The sequence below is a fragment of the Colobus angolensis genome, unplaced genomic scaffold (genome assembly GCF_000951035.1).
Source record: "Colobus angolensis palliatus isolate OR3802 unplaced genomic scaffold, Cang.pa_1.0 Scaffold15, whole genome shotgun sequence".
Lineage (NCBI taxonomy): Eukaryota > Metazoa > Chordata > Mammalia > Primates > Cercopithecidae > Colobus > Colobus angolensis.
In genome coordinates this window covers 2,746,019-2,761,502 of record NW_012114599.1, presented here as the reverse complement: position 1 = coordinate 2,761,502, position 15,484 = coordinate 2,746,019, and the positions used below count along the sequence as shown (strand labels likewise).

At 50.5% G+C, this 15,484-nt stretch overlaps 1 protein-coding gene across 1 annotated transcript in view; it reads left to right on the top strand.

The window, feature by feature from the left end:
* Window positions 1-12,254, top strand: part of EPAS1 (endothelial PAS domain protein 1) — a 90,557-nt gene extending 78,303 nt beyond the window's left edge. Inside the window, exons 8-16 of the mRNA XM_011935884.1 lie at window positions 1,410-1,557; window positions 2,265-2,479; window positions 3,598-3,788; window positions 4,361-4,471; window positions 5,886-6,376; window positions 7,226-7,352; window positions 7,540-7,654; window positions 7,994-8,167; window positions 10,075-12,254. Of these exons, the coding sequence (XP_011791274.1) occupies window positions 1,410-1,557; window positions 2,265-2,479; window positions 3,598-3,788; window positions 4,361-4,471; window positions 5,886-6,376; window positions 7,226-7,352; window positions 7,540-7,654; window positions 7,994-8,167; window positions 10,075-10,226 (1,724 nt within the window). The 3' untranslated portion in view covers window positions 10,227-12,254. The remainder of the gene's footprint in view (window positions 1-1,409; window positions 1,558-2,264; window positions 2,480-3,597; window positions 3,789-4,360; window positions 4,472-5,885; window positions 6,377-7,225; window positions 7,353-7,539; window positions 7,655-7,993; window positions 8,168-10,074) is intronic.
* The last annotated feature ends 3,230 nt before the right edge of the window (window positions 12,255-15,484 follow it).

The window sequence follows — 15,484 nt, the reverse complement described above, 5'->3', positions numbered from 1 at the left end:
GCCTACCAGGAGAACCTGGATATCCTCCCAAGTGGCCCCTCATGACACTATCTAACAACCTATAACAAATTGTGACAGGGCATGGGCACAATACATATTAGTACCTCTAAGAAAGAGGTGGCTTTTCCTATACAAAATTTGTTGGTGACAGTTGGTCAACACTTATGTACCTGATAAGCCATGTAGATACATTCGATCCTCAGTACAAATGGCAGTGGTATACTGGGTAGCTAATGATGACGATTATTACCATTACTACTATTATTATCAGTATCCTGTTTTGCAGAGGAGGAAACCAAAACCACCAAGAGGGATTGTTCCTTTCTCAAAATCCCCAAACTAGCAAGATTTCCCAATCCTCCCTCCACGCTGTTTCCTAATGTCTCTGTGATTTGGGAGCTTCTGAGCTGGAGTTCTGTAAATTCACAAGGAATGGGCAGTTCATAAAAATACCAAAAATTCTAACATTATTGACTTTAAAGAGATGTATTGATTCCTTTTGAATGGAAGAAGATGGAGCATTCTGGACTGGGGAAGGACAGTCCTGTGATATGAAACCCTTCCCCAAGGTAGACAATAAAAGCACTTTTTAAATGAACATTTGGTAGAACAATCTAGAAGAGGAAAAACCTCATAAGCAGGAAGCCTAGCTGGGCAGTTGAGAGAAGAAGGAGTGTAAGAGATTTATTACAGCTTATGAAGAGACTGTGTGTGGGCTGCCAGGGTCCCAGACATTTCTCAACCCCAACTGAGAAAGGGTGAGGTGGTTCGCCTCTACCTTTGTTGTGGATCACAAACCTTCAATGCACCGAAAGGTGGCAAGCCTGACAGATAACCTGGAAAAATCAAAGATATCAATTTTTTAAATGCTTTTATTCATAAGCAGGTATTGGTGGTGGGTCTGCTGCAAAGAAAAAAAAAAAAAAAAACTGCCCTGAGGTCAGGCTTTCTCCAAGCTGCTTAGAAGTCCCCCAACCTGGAGTGCTTGACAGGGGATGGCTCCCCTTACCCAGTGTGAAGGGGCTTCTTCCCGTTGAACCCCGTGAAGAAAGTAAGGCAGGTTCTGGTCTTGGTTCTGCTTATAGCTGAGCTGGTCTGTGAGCCTGACTTGTCCAGGGATTGGGGATGGGCCACTGCACAGCTGCACGGTGAGTGGGTCCCTCCCTCAGTGGACAGCCTTGGGCGAGTCACTTCACCTCCTCTCACCTCTTTTTCCTAGATTTAAAATGAAGAGTTGGCTGAGGTGATCCCTAAGCTCCCTCCCAGGTCACTCTCCCTGGTCCTCACTGTCCTGGTGCCCTGTTCTGTCTGTTCCTCTGCAGATTAGACTGCCCTCCCATGGGATCTGCTGAGCCTGTGGTGCACACCCTTGCCCCACCTCCCTAAGCTCAGCTCTGTTTCTCCCCTAGTGTGCACCAAGGGTCAGGTAGTAAGTGGCCAGTACCGGATGCTCGCAAAGCATGGGGGCTACGTGTGGCTGGAAACCCAGGGGACAGTCATCTACAACCCTCGCAACCTGCAGCCCCAGTGCATCATGTGTGTCAACTACGTCCTGAGGTGAGTGTGTGAGGGCTGGCGGGCCTTGGTGCAGGGTATGTGGGGGTGCCCAAGCTTCCCAGACGGAGGATGACAGGCCTAGGAGATGCCAGGCCTCTCAGCGCCCTGGGCACCACCTCAGGGAGCTCTTGCAGGGCTAACCCTAGTGACTGAGAGGATTCCTGTGGATGTCTTAGAACAGTGGGATACTGGGTTGGGATTGGTTGGGATTTTTTTCCTGCCCTTTCCCTGTCATCTGTCATTTATGCCATGCATCTGACCCAGGTGGGGAGGCAGATAGCACATAGTAGTCAATATTTTCTGAATGGGGAAAAAGGAAAGAGAATTGCTCATGCTTTTGGGAAAAAAAGATGTCATGCCTTCACTCTATAGTACCTGGAAAGAAAGCTAGAGGAGGTCATTTCTAGTTGTTTCTAGAAACAGAAAAACAAAAGCATTCAGACCTCATACATACCACCACCCCGCTCAAGTGCAATAATATTTAATAAAACAGGATCCGAAATGGACATACATTCAGAGGATACCTCTGTTGTCACTACCTCCATGGCTCACACACTTCTATCGTGTGGTTCTTTATAAGATGCCAGTGCCTGGGGTCCTACCCATTTTTTGTCTGAGAGCTTAGCTGTCAGGGTTTCCATGCATCTGGGGGAGCAGAATTTTTCTAGAAAATGTGGAAGGTCTGAATGGCTCTTTTCCCCCATTAGTGAGATTGAGAAGAATGACGTGGTGTTCTCCATGGACCAGACGGAATCCCTGTTCAAGCCCCACCTGATGGCCATGAACAGCATCTTTGATAGCAGTGGCAAGGGGGTTGCGTCTGAGAAGAGTAACTTCCTATTCACCAAGCTAAAGGAGGAGCCTGAGGAGCTGGCCCAGCTGGCTCCCACCCCAGGAGACGCCATCATCTCTCTGGATTTCGGTGGGTGCTTCTTAGCTAAGCCAGGCCCCTGGAACCCTGTTGGGGCTGGGAAGAGTTCTTACCATTAACAGGCCTCCCTGGCTACAGCTTTTTCTTAACCAGAGCTACCCCAGCCCCTTCCCCAAGTCTTGTTAATCACCTGGTAGAAGTCAGGCTCTACTGAGCACAAAAGACCACCACACGCTTCTGCCCTGATAAGATCATCCCATATCCGACCTCAGCAAGTGCTGTACGAGGAGGGGTTAAGAGAGGACACTCCCCTGAGGAGTCGATTCTCCACCATGGGTGGTGAGAGTCTGAGATGAGAGGGAGGGGAGAGGTGAGGGATCTGCTCCGAGGCAGCTTGGATACTGTCAAAGAGAAGGGGCCAGTTCCTACCAGGGTCTGGAAGGACAGATTGCTTATTTAGGCAGAGAGCTAAGTTGGAATAATGTTGGGAAGGATAATTCCAAAAACACAGAGAACATATTGAGGCCTGGGATTAAGCTCTCAAACCAATGACTTCATTAAAGTGTCTGCCTGTCTCTAGGGATGTAAGTGGCTGGGGGCCCTAGCAGGGTTTTCAGCCCTCTGCTGCTCCTATCCTGGAAACACCCTTGAAGCCCCATGATCCCCAGTTAGCAACCCGCTGCCACCCTCTTCTGGCCTTGCTGTGGCTGCAAGAGTGGTGCTCACCCTGGACAGTGTCAGCCCCTTTTAGATGTGTTCTACAGCAGCCACATGAGGATTGCAGCTAAAGAGGATCTCAAATGCAGCGGGCCCTTGGCCAGTAGGTCTTGCAGCTTGTTTGTGGCAGTACTGAGGCAAATAGCCCAATTCTCCTCTCATACCTTCCTTGTCTACCCTTCCGGATTGCTCCTTAGGGAAGAGTGGCTCCTACTATATTTAGTCTCTGAAAATTAAATGTTCCAGGAGACTGTTCCCTTTACAGGGAGTCTCTACATTGACTCAGCCAGAGTCAGAGGCCCGTGTGTCCCAGCTAAGCCCCAGGCTGTGCCTGGCCCCAGGCATGCCTTCCAGACCTTCTTAGGGCCTTCTCTGCAGTGTTTGGGACTCGTCTGCCTTGGGGTGAGCCTGATGGTTGTGGGTGTTCACCTCCCAGGCCCTTGTCTCCACAGGGAATCAGAACTTCGAGGAGTCCTCAGCCTATGGCAAGGCCATCCTGCCCCCGAGCCAGCCATGGGCCACAGAGTTGAGGAGCCACAGCACCCAGAGCGAGGCTGGGAGCCTGCCTGCCTTCACCGTGCCCCAGGCAGCCGCCCCGGGCAGCACCACCCCCAGTGCCACCAGCAGCAGCAGCTGCTCCACGGTGAGCAGCCCTCTTATGGCGAGCACACAGAGAGGGCTCCTTATGTATGACTGCTGCCAGATGGCTGAAGGGACATTTGGGACAGGTACTGTCCTTCTCCTTCTCCAGTTATCACAGAGCTCCCTAGAGTGGCCGTGACACTTACCTACCAGGTATCAGAGCTATTTCCTTCCTTTCAGTGTTCATCCCCCAACCCCACTGAAATAAGCTCCTTGAAGGGCTTTGAGCCCCCAGCTCAGTCCCTGTGCAGGGCAGTAACATCCCGTATGTGGCAGAGAGCTGCAGTTTGCACAGCCCTGCTGGCCGCAGCCTGTATTCTGTTTGTTCCTCAAGAAGGACAACCTGTGAAGCGATAGTAGCCTCATTTTAAGAGGAGGAGACTGGAGTTGAAAAAGGTTGATGAACTGACCTAATTCATACAGCTTGTTAATTAGTGGCCCCTCTACAAATAGTTGTGTGGTGGAATGGAATTGAACCTTTGGGTCCGGGAATGCATTTCTTCTTCCGCGCTGGAGTTCTGGGGAGACCAGTGCCATATCTTTGACTCTGTCCCCTTCCTTCCTGGGCCCTAGCCCAATAGCCCTGAAGACTATTATACATCTTTGGATAACGACCTAAAGATTGAAGTGATTGAGAAGCTCTTCGCCATGGACACAGAGGCCAAGGACCAATGCAGTACCCAGGTAGGTGGCTGTGGAGATCAGGGTAGGGTGTGTGCCTGCTGTCTGGTGGGCAACAAAGGCTCGCATCCATTCTTGTAGCCTCATCCCTTTGTTGCAAAGAGCAGTGGAGATGCCTGGCCAAGGCCCAGGTCCCCTAAACAAGGTGAGGGTGCAGGCTAATGGAACCTGTGGTCACCCCCTCCTCCCACTGTCAAATCCAGTTCTTGCAGCATATCTATCTCCTACTTAGATAACTTTCTTAGGGCACATGAAAACCGAAATACCACTGCACCTTTCTTTAAACAGGCCCTACATTTAACAAGCATAGCCAAATGCATAAAACATGTATAAACATAGGGGACAATCCCTTTACAAACACATTCATCTTGTGATTTAAAAAAATAATCATTTTATATGAAATGCATTTTAAAATAACATCTGTTTGACAATTTTTTTCATTTACATAAACTTTTCAGGAACACATTTATTACATAAGGCCAGGTTCTTGCAAAAACTATGTAAACAAGGATAAGGTAGAGGGAGGGGTACGTGTTTTACAAAACCCCAGGGAAAACCATTAATCCCCCATTTATCTTAGTCTTGAGTTCAACCAGATTTCTGCTCTACCATTTAGTTTGTATCTTGATCCTACTTGGCACAAATCCCAGCTACTCTGCGAAACGTTCCCTATTTTAGCTTTTCTATCACCCTCCCTCCTCAGAACTCCTGTAGTATGTATCATGTGGCACTTAATCACAACTATCTGCTTCTGCTCCTTAAAGATTGCTTAGTATTGCAGTCATTAGTCAGCTGACACCCAGTGAGGGCGTCAGTCTCTGAAGGTAGAAACTGTTTTCCACATCTGCTTATATTCCCTGTAGCGTCTGTCATGGTACTGCCACGCTAAGGGATGATCTGAGTATCTGCTGATTGGAACCAAAGTCCTTCTATCCCTGGGGCCTGGCTATTCCTCTGCAAGAGTCCACAGATGGACCTGGACACTCATTGCTTGCTTAGGCCCATGCCAGCTTACAGGAGGGAGAAGAGGACAAAAAAAGCCACAGTGTGCACCACAGGCCTAAGCATTGTAGGACGAGGACAACCACCAAAGGCTGGAGTAGACAGGGCTGTCTGTGGAAGAGGGGCTGCCTTGGCTTCGAGAGAGAAGGCGGGCTCTGGCAGGTGGGATGGAGAGAGGAGAACATTTCTGAATGTGCAGGGTGAAGAGGGGGTAACCTCGGGAGAAGGCTGGTACATGATACAAGGTCATGTACATGACACAGCCAAGTCTGAGGTTTTCCTGATAGGCCCTAGGGAGCCAGTGGAGGTGTTTGCGCAGCACTGTGAAATGGTACTTGAGATGAATGGCTCTGCAGGAGCCGAGTTGGAATAGTGTTTGTGACCTTGCCTCTGTGCCTGTGCTGTCTCCCCTCAGACGGATTTCAATGAGCTGGACTTGGAGACACTGGCACCCTATATTCCCATGGACGGGGAAGACTTCCAGCTAAGCCCCATCTGCCCCGAGGAGCGGCTCTTGGCGGAGAACCCACAGTCCACCCCCCAGCACTGCTTCAGTGCCATGACAAACATCTTCCAGCCACTGGCCCCTATAGCCCCGCACAGTCCCTTCCTCCTGGACAAGTTTCAGCAGCAGCTGGAGAGCAAGAAGACAGAGCCCGAGCACCGGCCCATGTCCTCCATCTTCTTTGATGCCGGAAGCAAAGCATCCCTGCCACCATGCTGTGGCCAGGCCAGCACCCCTCTCTCTTCCATGGGGGGCAGATCCAATACCCAGTGGCCCCCAGATCCACCATTACATTTTGGGCCCACAAAGTGGGCCGTCGGGGATCAGCGCACAGAGTTCTTGGGAGCAGCACCGTTGGGGCCCCCTGTCTCCCCGCCCCATGTCTCCACATTCAAGACAAGGTAAGTGGCAGACACTCGGCTGCACCAGTAGGGCCGGAACGAGAAGCACCCACTAGTGAGATAGCTGGACCCCCAGGGAGGCGCCTGCCCCTCTCCACAGCCATCTGATACCCCATTTAGCCCTTCTCTGAGCTCAGACTTTGGGGAATCACCTCGAGCCATGTGAAGCCTAGTGTAGGACAGGTTTTTATCTGGGCTGGAGGAGACTGAGGGCAGGCAAAGAAGTGGCTTGTTGAGAGCCCTGTACTGCAGTGTCTGCCTTCGAACTACCACCAGAATGCCTTTCTTATCTGGGTTCATCATCTGAGCCACAGAACACAGAAAACTGAGTGATGATTTTCCCTGCCTCCCCCTTGCCCCTGGGTCCCCACCACTGCAGCCTCTCCAAGCTGTGCCCAGGCTCCAGAAGTGCCTTCCCATCTCCCTAGCATGCTCATTTCACCAGCTGAGAGCTCACTGGGCTAAGCCACAGTGGTTGGTACATGACCTGCCACTCCCAGGGGCCAGTGGTACTTGACCTTTATAGAGCAGCCTAAGTAGTTTTCAGTGGGAGCAAAAGGCAGGGGAGAGACGGAGCAGAAGAAACCCTCCTAAGGACTATCACTGCCCAGCCAGGCAGCCACCGCCCCCAGACCAGGAGGCTTGAGCCCTTCAGCATCTTACAGCGGAGGAAGGAGGCAGAGCTCGGGCTTGGCCTGCGGGTGCACAGCCTGCCTCTGAGACTGTCTTTTGGGTCTTTGAGTCATCATAGGCCTAAGCATTGGGCCTGGATGGGCCCCTAAGATGAGAAGGCACTGGGTGGCATGAGGCTTCAGACTCCCTCATTGCCTGCTCTCTCGGGCTTGGCAGGTCTGCAAAGGGTTTTGGGGCTCGAGGCCCAGACGTGCTGAGCCCGGCCATGGTAGCCCTCTCCAACAAGCTGAAGCTGAAGCGACAGCTGGAGTATGAAGAGCAAGCCTTCCAGGACCTGAGTGGGGTGAGGCATCCTGACTGGCCACAGGGGCCTGTCCACGGACCTTGGGGAACCCAGGGCTGCTGAGAGGGGTGGGGATGTGGCCCTTCCAAGCCAGTGACAGCCCTGTTCCAGGCCCAGCCAACCCACCCAGTCTGGGGATCTGGTTCTCCAGCCCTTTCCCCTTTCCATCTGCCCTTCTTACTCCTAGGGGGACCCACCTGGTGGCAGTACTTCACATTTGATGTGGAAACGGATGAAGAACCTCAGGGGTGGGAGCTGCCCTTTGATGCCGGACAAGCCACTGAGCGCAAATGTCCCCAATGGTGAGCAGCGGCCACAGGCCTAGGCCTCCTGGGGGTTCTGCTGGAAGGACTGGGGCTCGGGAGCCTATCCTGGTTCTTCCATTCACTCACCACAGACCGTACCTGCCTCTCTGAGCCTTGTTAGAATGGGGCGATATCCTCTGTCCCTCCCCCAGTCCCACACACCCAACTTTTCCATTTCCACTCTGACTTAGATGACGCCATCAGAGGGTCCTGAAGGCTGGCTGTAGTTCTAGTGACTCTGAGCACCTTTTATAAAGGAAAGGGATGCTAGGGCTTCCTGGCCTCTCCCCTCCCTCAGGCCAGTGCTACCGTCACCCTCTGACTTTGGTCTTTCAGGTAAGTTCACCCAAAATCCCGTGAGGGGCCTGGGCCATCCCCTGAGACATCTGCCGCTGCCACAGCCTCCATCTGCCGTCAGTCCCGGGGAGAACAGCAAGAGCAGGTTCCCCGCACAGTGCTACGCCACGCAGTACCAGGACTACAGCCTGTCGTCAGCCCACAAGGTGTCAGGTGGGTGTACTCAGGATCCAATGCTGGGGGAAGCCCACCTCTATTTTTTTTTTCCAGCGTCTCCACAGTGCCAGGCACAGGGAATGCTTGACTTGAAGTCACATGTCCAGGGCTCAGGTCTCCTTGGATTTAGGGAACCTCTTCACAAATTCCTTATGACATCAGTGACCAGGCCCCCTATGGCGTGGGTCTGAAAAACTCAGGCTAGAATACTGAAGGAAAGAATCCAGACCACTACTTGCTGCCCACCGAGGGCTGAACACTGGGTTGGCCACCCCTAGAACACTGTACCACTGTTGACTGACAGGAGCACTTTCAGAAGAAAGAGCAGGCAGCCACAGTGGTGAGGGCCTGTTGAAGAGAAAGTTCAGGGAGTTGGGAAGGGGTCTGGGCAGAGGCAGGGCATCTCTGGTCTATGCGGGGATGAGCTTGCTGCGTGAAGAAGGGTGTGCTCCTTCCCTGGGGCTTCAGAGGGAATCCTGCCATGATCAGGTGCCATCCAGGGCTCTTTCCACCCTGAGAATCCTGGAGCCTTCCCACTTCCTCAGTTCTTCATGTGGAAGTGTTTTTTTAAAGCCCCTTGGGCACACTGGGGTGTCACTCTGAGTTCAGGCAGGTGCTGAGAACATGCCGAAACTTGCTGCAGGGAGAGCAGCCTGGAAAGCTCTGGTAGGCCCACCCCACTGGAATTGGTTCAACTGCAGGCACCGATACCTGCCTTCAACCCTGGGCCACCTTCGTCCTGATGATAGTATCTTGTGAAACACAGATGTCTTCATGAGGTTTCTGTTTGGCATGAAAATAATTCGTGGTTTACGGAAAAACGTACCAGGCCCCTGTCCTAAAAGGCAATTTCCTCAGCAATAGAGTTTGGGGAAAGGGATAGTTCTGTGCTTCAGAGTCCAGGCTGTAGAACCGCCAGACAGCCCTGGCTTGAATTCTGGCTCTGCTGTTGAGTTCAGTGACTAGTGTACATTTATGTGCAGTAAGAGGTAGCCAGCATTATTCTTCCTGTTATGAAGCCCACAAGTTACCTTGAATATTGAAATCAAGGGGAAATCATATTCTTTTCAAAAGAGTTGAATCATATCAAAAGAATCATATTAAGCTCTTTTCTGACCATGAGTAAGAGAAGTTAGCAAGGGATGGTGAGCAGGTATCCATTGATATGGTCCACAGGAACAGTCAAGTTCGGGAGGCAGGCATGGACCCCAGCAAGGACCTGGGCTAGGAAGTGCAGGAGGGAATGGCCACTGGAACGAGGCTCTGCAGATAGGGCAAGGGAAGGAAGGTGGGCATCTCACATCGGAGGGGCAGAATGCACGGCTTCCAGGCTCTCTGCTGCCACCTAAGCCTTTCTTCCCTGGGATGGGGCCTGTGTGCGTGCTGGGAATGTCCCCTCTGCCACTCACTGGTCTGCCTCCTCAGCAGAATAGCACAGAGGCAAGAAGATAGACTGCTGAGGGTGGTGACTGGAAACTGGATTTTCAGACCCTTGACTCTTGAGGCAGTCTGTGTGTGCGTGTGTATGTATGTGTGTGTTCTTCATGTTCTGTGTATGTGAGCAGAGATGCCAGGTGGTTCAGAACGCCCTCTCAGCCTTTCCTCCCTGCTGCCAGCAGGCGTGGGGTCAGCAACCCCAGGCTTTTGTTGAAGCCTCCACCTCCCTGTGCTGCAGCCCGCACCTCGCGCTGTCCTTTTTCTTGGGTCTCAGCACCCCACCTGAGGCAATGGGTCTGGAGGCAGACACGTTCCCCGGGCATGCAGACGACCATGGGGGAGACACCACTGAAGGAGCAGAGTGAAATTAGGGCTGCCCTATTGGTACCCCCCAGTCACAAAGGAGTAGACACTTTTCCAGATGTTTGATTTAGGCCTTTAAGTTATGGTACCAACCCTTCTTTCAGGCATGGCAAGCCGGCTGCTCGGGCCCTCCTTTGAGTCCTATCTGCTGCCTGAACTGACCAGATATGACTGTGAGGTGAACGTGCCCGTGCTGGGAAGCTCCACGCTCCTGCAAGGAGGGGACCTCCTCAGAGCCCTGGACCAAGCCACCTGAGCCAGGCCTTCCACCTGGGCAGCACCTCTGCCGATGCCGTCCCACCAGCTTCACTCTCTCCATCTGGTTTTGTAACTAGGTATTTCTAACACCAGCACACTATTTACAAGATGGACTTACCTGGCAGACTTGCCCAGGTCACCACGCAGTGGCCTTTTTCTGAGATGCTCACTTTATTATCCCTATTTTTAAAGTACACAATTGTTTTACCTGTTCTGAAATGTTCTTAAATTTTGTAAGATTTTTTTTTCCTCCCCACCTTCAATTACTTCTAATTTATATTATCTATAGGTTTCTCTCCCTTTCTCTCCTTCTCACACACAACTGTCCACACTAACAAGTTTGGTGCATGTCTGTTCTCCTGTAGGGAGAGCGTTAGCTTCATTTTACTAAAAAGATTCCTCGTTACTGTTGTTGCCAAAGAGAAACAAAAATGATGTTGCTTTCCAAGCTTGGTTTGTGGCTTCTCCCTCGCAGAGCCCTTCTCCTTTCTTTTTTAAACTAATCACCATATTGTAAATTTCAGGTTTTTTTGGTTTAAGCTGACTCTGCTCTAATTTTGGAAAAAAAGAAATGTGAAGGGTCAACTCCAACGTATGTGGTTATCTGTGAAAGTTGCACGGCGTGGCTTTTCCTAAACTGGTGTTTTTCCCCCGCATTCGGTGGATTTTTTATTATTATTCAAAAACATAACAGTTTTTTTAAAAGAGAAAATTTATATCTGGGTTAAGTGTTTATCATATATGTGGGTACTTTGTAATATCTAAAACCTTAGAAACGGAAATGGAATCCTGCTCACAAAATCACTTTAAGATCTTTTCGAAGCTGTTAATTTTTCTTGGTGTTGTAGACACTGCAGACTTGTCCAGCGCTCCCACGGCCTGTATGGACACTGTGGAAGGCCTCTCTCTGTCGGCTTTTTGCCATCTGTGATATGCCATAGGTGTGACAATCCGAGCAGTGGAGTCATTCAGTGGGAGCACTGCGCGCTATCCCCTCATGTTCTCTATGTACTATGTATGTATGTATTATTATTATTGCTGCCAAGAGGGTCTGATGGCACGTTGTGGGGTCGGGGGGTGGGGCAGGGAAGTGCTCTAACTTTTCTTAAGGTTTTGTTGCTAGCCCTTCAAGTGCACTGAGCTATGTGACTCGGATGGTCTTTCACACGGCACATTTAGACATTTCCAGAACTACCATGAGATGGTTTAGATGGGAATTCATGCAAATGAGGGGTCAGAAATGGTATAGTGACCCGGTCCACGTCCTCCAAGCTCACGACCTTGGAGCCCCGTGGAGCTGGACTGAGGAGGAGGCTGCACAGCGGAAGAGCAGCTGGTCCAGACCAGCCTTGCAGCCCCCCTGAGCTGGCAGCCAGATGGTCCTGCAAGGCCTCCAGGGATGGCCCCTAGCTGCAGGCCCTGGCTGAGGTCTCTGGGTCGGGCAGTGACAGGTATAGGTAGGAAGCACTGAAAATAGTGTTCCCAGAGCACTTTGCAACTCCCTGGGTAAGAGGGACGACACCTCTGGTTTTTCAATACCAATTACATGGAACTTTTCTGTAATGGGTACAACGAAGAAGTTTCTAAAAACACACACAAAGCACATTAGGCCAACTATTTAGTAAGCCCAGATGGACTTATTGCCAGAAACAAAAAGTAGCTTTCAAAAGAAATTTAAGTTAAATGAGAAATTCCTTAGTCATGGTGTTGTCTAAATCATATTTTAGCTGCACAGCGTTACCCCACGCAGGGTGGCAGAACTTGAAGGGTTACTGACATGTAAATGCTGGTATTTGATTTCCTGTGTGTGTTGCCCTGGCATTAAGGGCATTTTACCCTTGCAGTTTTACTAAAACACTGAAAAATATTCCAAGCTTCATATTAACCCTACCTGTCAATGTAACGATTTTATGAACATTATTATATTGTCGAATTCCTACTGACAACATTATAACTGTATGGGAGCTTAACTTTATAAGGAAATGTATTTTGACACTGGTATCTTATTAAAGTATTCTGATCCTACCACTGCTGGTGGCTCTTATTTCCTGTGGATTTATCATGGGCTATGCCAATGTAAAGTGAAATATTAAGTAGTTTATAGAAATTGAACATTAGCACAGACCTTTATGAGACTACTGAAGTGAGCTGGTAAGACTGGTGAAGGAAAAACTGTTGTTGAATACTCGGCAGTTGACTAAGTCTGAAAATTCATATTGTATCTTCCTTATTTCTGCAAGTATTTCTGCAAGTATCTTTCTATCTATCTGCCTCAGAGCCATTTTTTGTATCCTATGGGGAACCAAAGGAAAGAAGTCACGGTCTCTGCTTTCAGAAAATTACATGAAGTCGTCTGAGAGCCACGCTGCTCTGTATATTCACATACCGCACTTTGGGATGGAGGTCCCAAAGGGAAAGGGGCAGCCTGGGCATTAGTACTTCAGTTTGGAGGTGGCTGGGCTGGAGTAGGGTCTTCTCAGGTAGACTGTGGTTGGGAAGAGCAGAGATCCCTTCTTCGGCCAGAGACAGAGCACAGTGAAAGCCCAGAACTGGACATGAGCATGATGTGTTCCCCAATTCAGATTTCACTTTTCCAAATCATGACCTGCTTGTGAGCAGGCCGTTGTCTCCATGGAGAGATGGGGGCAAGGGGAGAGCTGTGCAGCAGCCTGCACTCTCACTGTCCACCCTAGAACCAGCCATTCCAACAGCATGTACTTTACCTACGCATTTGGTCCATATAGTATAGTCTCATATGTTAGCTTGTTAGCTCACTGGATCCTAGGTCTAGGCAACGCCATGAGCGCCCATTCTACAGCTGAAACTGAGGATCTTATTAGATGACTTAGCAAATCACAGCTTGTTGATGGGAGAAACAAAACTTAAACCCCTTCCTGGCCAGTGCGTCTCTCCTCTCACACCTCAGACTGATGGCTGGGAGGTTGGTTTTATGACAGGACCCTGTTCTCATTTCTGAACAGAAAACTCATGTCTTTATTACTTTAGCCTTTAGACTTCCTTCTGGTTCTTTTGCTTACTCTTCTCTTCCAAAACTTGGGGCCTGGACCTTCAGATTGGAGTTTCTGGGCTCTGTCAGGTTCCTACCCACCTTTGCCTGCCATCTTGGACTTCCTGAAAACATCATCTGCTCTTTTCTGAAGGTTTTCTGTGAATGACACATCTCAGCCCATCCTTCAGGAGCACAGTTGCCTCTGAGCACTGGCAAATTCAGTATTCAGGCCTGGAAAGGTGCTATCCCAGCCCCCTAACAACTGCAGGGTCCCATGGGGTCCACAGTGCTGTCCTTGGGCCATGATTGTACCCTCCTGCCCCTGGAGGTGCTGGGCAGCTCAAAGCTCCTCTTGCTTCCAAGTCCAGCCAGCAAGCCAGAGAGGAGTACAACGAAGCCATTGTTCCTGATGGGTCAGAGGAGCTCAGCCTCCAAGCACAAGACACAAGACCCACACAAGCCATCACTGCTTCACGTTTTGCCTCAAGCAATCCAGTGAAGACTGACTTAAATGCTCCTGATTTTATATTTTCAAAACGTAGGTGACTCAGGAGTAGGTACATGCCTGTGTGGCCAGATGTGCAAAGACCAAGGCAGGGGCCTGCACAGAATTAGCAATTGTTCAGCCACTGGGGGTCCTATTGACGCTAGACACGTTCCCCTCCAGGCAAGCAAACCCTGGTGGCTGCGACAGCATCTCAGCACTTGTCTTGGTTGGCAGGCTTATGAATAAGAAATCTCTCTGGGAGAGGGACTCTGACCCAAGGCTGGAACATCAGAAGGCCCTACCTGGGAGAGAAGGGCCAACCCTGCCCCTTCTGATCATACAGGGCAAAACTGATCCCACTCCGCAGCATGGGCTTGGAATGCCCATTTTCAGTTGGGGATGGAGAGTGAATGAACTGTGTTTTTTTCTGCAGATAAAGGAAATGCAGATTCATTTCTTTTACACCATGCAAGATTCAACCACTTAACATCCTTCCTCTCCAAGATCCCACACAAAAGACTCTCTGCTGTTTTGTGAAAAAGAACTTTTACCAGGAGGCCTGTAGAAGAACGGTCAGGTTAACCTGGCTCTTCCTTTCTTGAGGCAGTGGCCCAGGGTAAGACAGCACAGGATGTGTTATCTCAGATGGACTCGGGATGCTGAGAGGAGCTCAACCCCATCACTTCTTTTTTTCAACCTCCTCATTTTAGAGATGAGGAAACTGAGGCCCAGGAAAACAAAGCAACTTGCCTGCAGTCACACAGGGAGTTAATGGCAGGGCGGGGACCAGAGCCCAGGCCAGCATAATGGGAATTGGGGCTGAACTCACATAAGTGAAAGGGCAGTGTTCTCTGCCCCAGAGGTCACTGCTCACTGTCTCAGCCAGCACTGGGCCTCCCACATGGCCCTTCCCACTTCTTCCTTCCAGTCTCCTGCTCCTCACTTCCCTCCAGCACTCTCAGTTCTTCCAAAAACGATCCTGTCACCCCCGTTTCTTCCAAACATTCCTTTGAGCTCAGCGACCCCTGTGGGAACTGCTCAGCCTCTCTGTGACCTCAATGAAGTCTAAATTAATTCTTTCACTACCAGACTGAACTTTCCTTGGTCCCCCCAGGACCCAGGAGAAAAGGATTTTGAAGTACTTCCCCAGGCCCACCTAATATACACAGTGTTTAAAAATGATACTTATTCAGCACTCATGATCCTTCTTTCTAGAAGCTTCCCAGCTAGTAGGTGACACCAAACAAAGCCCGCCTGGATGACTGAGACCCTGTCTGAGATGGTGTGTGATGATGGAGACCCATGGCCCAGTTTTCCCAGCCAGTCCCCGCGTTAGATCACGTGCTTCCGCATCCCCACGGGTGCAGTTGTACTTGGGCCAAGGGCCCCGTCGTGGGTTCAGAAAGCATGATAACTATTGATGCAAATGAACCCTTGGTGGTTTTAGGGTAGACTCCAGCACCTGCAAGTGTCCAGAGGAGGCCAGCAGAGATCGGCCTGGGTCTTAAGAGTGGAGAAACTCCCAGCAGAGCTGGGATGGAAGAGGATTAGACAGGCAGGGGGAAAAGAGGTCATTCCAGGAGAAGTGGACCAGGGAGACAAAGGTCTGAGGCCAGAATGAGCAGGACATGCAAGAGGCCCTGGGGAGCAGGTAGGACGGGGGCTGGGAAAGGAGGGGGCGCCCGGGCAGCCTGGCAACTCAACAACACAGGCCTAGAGTCAGACGGACCTAGGTTCAAATCCCAGCCCTGCTGCTTCC